Source organism: Sinocyclocheilus anshuiensis, unplaced genomic scaffold (assembly GCF_001515605.1).
Source record: "Sinocyclocheilus anshuiensis isolate Anshui unplaced genomic scaffold, SAMN03320099.WGS_v1.1 scaffold77, whole genome shotgun sequence".
NCBI lineage: Eukaryota > Metazoa > Chordata > Actinopteri > Cypriniformes > Cyprinidae > Sinocyclocheilus > Sinocyclocheilus anshuiensis.
The window spans coordinates 751,666-753,952 of record NW_015537941.1 but is presented as its reverse complement, the minus strand read 5'-3'; the positions used below and the strand labels follow the sequence as shown (position 1 = coordinate 753,952).

Genomic DNA, 2,287 nt, shown 5'->3' with positions numbered 1-2,287 from the left:
TTCTAAGTTAGTTCGAGGATGGCTTCTCTTACTCATTTTCTAAAGTTTTTGGAAGAGTGGAAAATTCTGTCTTCAGTTCTCTCTATGGGGTTTAACTGTAATTCCCCTACACCCCTTAAATACTTTAATGACAGTAAGTTGTCCGGTCAGTTCAAGTTCAGCCACATCTTCTTTGTGGGAGTGGTTTCCTTTTTCTTCTTAAATTCTGCAGCACTTCCGCTCACATTCATAGTAAAGTTAACCACCTTACTGCATATGAATTAAACAACACAGAATGAGGACGGTGCAGCTTTTACTCTTCTGTAAGTTTAAGTTCATGCAAGATTTTGTTCTGTTTTTATTATGGCCGTCATGTGTTGAATTGCTGTGGAAATAGAAATAATCTGAATGATCTGTGTGTTTTTGTGTAGGTCTGCTGGTGTGTCAAACCACAGAGCATTTAACTGATAAACTGGTGAATTTAGGGCAAAACGTGACTTTAGACTGTCAGATTGATGTAAAAGACATTTATTGGGTTTTCCAGAAACGGACAGATTCTCCAGTGCCGATACTGCGAACTTTCACACCAGACTCTACATCATCTCATCTAAAAGACCAAAGTCTGAAAGACAAATATTCATCACTAACTTTGAGCCGTTTATTTATTAGTAATGTATCTATTGATGAATTAGGAATATATTATTGTGTAAAAACAGGCTCATTTCTACAGCTCAGTGATGGAATTAGACTTGACATCATTGGTGAGTGTATATAACATTATCTTGATAAATCAGTTTGATCTGTTGTTGAATGATCTAAAAGCAGTTACCACATGCACATTGCACAGTGTGTTAAATTTGTATTTGTCCTTTATTTCTATCAGAGGTCTATGCAATATTGATGCATATTTGGAATTTATGAACACAAAACTCTTGTATGTTTTGTTCTTAAGCTGCTCAAGATCAGAATCAGACAGAACTGAACAATCAGTCACAACATCCGAAAACACAGCAGGCTCTGATTGTGTTATATGTTATATTGAACATTGTGATGTTTTCTGCAGTAATAGGTGAGAATTCAGGACTCGACATATCATATAAAATAATAATAATATAAAAGATGTTCTTTAAATGTTTTTTGTATTACTTGATACTTTTTGCTACATTCCTTTAGTGATGAATTTTATAATATTTAATCAGAAATGTTGGTGCTGTTTAAGGCCTATTTCAGATCAAACTCCAAGCGTGTAAAAAAAGACACCAACAATGTCAAGATGAAGAACTGGAGCAGCTTTACAGCACAAATGGTGAAGAGGTACGACACTCTTATTCAGAATTCAGTGTGTGTTTATTGAATATAATCTTTCTACGTGGACATTAGAAGCTCATTTATCTTTTGTTTGGCAGTTTTCTGAAGTGGAGTTTCGTCTGTTTCACCCGACCAACAACACTTTTGTTCCTTTTCAAAAGCCAATGACAAAACCTAGACAAATATAATCAAGAGTAAATTGTCTCATACAGTTTAATAGAAGTATATTTTGATAAATAATCACAGAAAAAAAATTGTTAGCTTGATTGTTGGTTAAGATTGACTGATGTGAATTACCTGAGCATGTAATGAAATATTATCAATATTTTTTCAGCATTACTTCTCTTTACTTTTCAGTATTAATATATTCAAGTAATGTGAGGTGACATATAATGTTTCCTGTGTTCTGATTGGTTGGACTGGCTGCGAAAACCATCTTTGGGAAAAATTCAATTGAAGTGTCATTTTGATTTATTAGTTTGGCTCACATGCCATTCCCTTTAGAAGGCGGGGTTTATGAGCTGTACTGCAGTCAGCCACCAGATGGCGATGGAAATGTTTTGGCTTCACTTTTCAAGATGTGTGAGGCACACTTGCTTTGCATAGGTTAAAGGGGTCATATGATGCGATTTCAAGTTTTCCTTTCTCTTTGGAGTGTTACAAGCTGATTGTGCATAGATAAGATCCCTGAAGTTGCAAAGACTAAAGTCTCAAAACCAAAGAGATATACTTTATCAAAGTTAAGACACTGCCACGCCTACCTAAAAGGGCTCGTTCTAACACGCCCCCACATATCTAGGTCACTATGTGGAAATATTTGCATAATGCCACCCAAATGTGCACCAAAGAAAGAAGGCGTGGTTTCAGTAACCGCAGTTAGTGTTGAAGCAGCCATGTCAGGGAGACGCTGTGTGTTTCTAGGCGAAAGCAAAAGCACTTTATTTGGCCTTCCGAAAGTAGATGCATTTAGGAATCTTTAAGATCACTTACAACAGAACAG

General features: G+C 35.9%; 1 protein-coding gene across 1 annotated transcript; it reads left to right on the top strand.

Annotated features, from left to right (window-relative positions):
- The first annotated feature begins 236 nt into the window (after positions 1–236).
- Positions 237–1,522, top strand: LOC107663730 (uncharacterized). The gene is made up of 5 exons (XM_016454032.1): positions 237–302; positions 411–740; positions 932–1,048; positions 1,199–1,293; positions 1,386–1,522. The coding sequence occupies exons 1-5, from the start codon at positions 275–277 to the stop codon at positions 1,473–1,475; spliced, it is 660 nt and encodes a 219-aa protein (XP_016309518.1). The 5' UTR covers positions 237–274; the 3' UTR covers positions 1,476–1,522.
- The last annotated feature ends 765 nt before the right edge of the window (positions 1,523–2,287 follow it).

Bases quoted from the DNA above. Each gene is read 5' to 3' on its own strand.
- LOC107663730 (XM_016454032.1), top strand. From the start codon at position 275: ATGAGGACGGTGCAGCTTTTACTCTTCT. The intron at 741-931 runs GTGAGTGTATAT...TTTGTTCTTAAG, and splicing joins AATTAGACTTGACATCATTG to CTGCTCAAGATCAGAATCAG. The intron at 1,294-1,385 runs GTACGACACTCT...TTTGTTTGGCAG, and splicing joins ACAGCACAAATGGTGAAGAG to TTTTCTGAAGTGGAGTTTCG.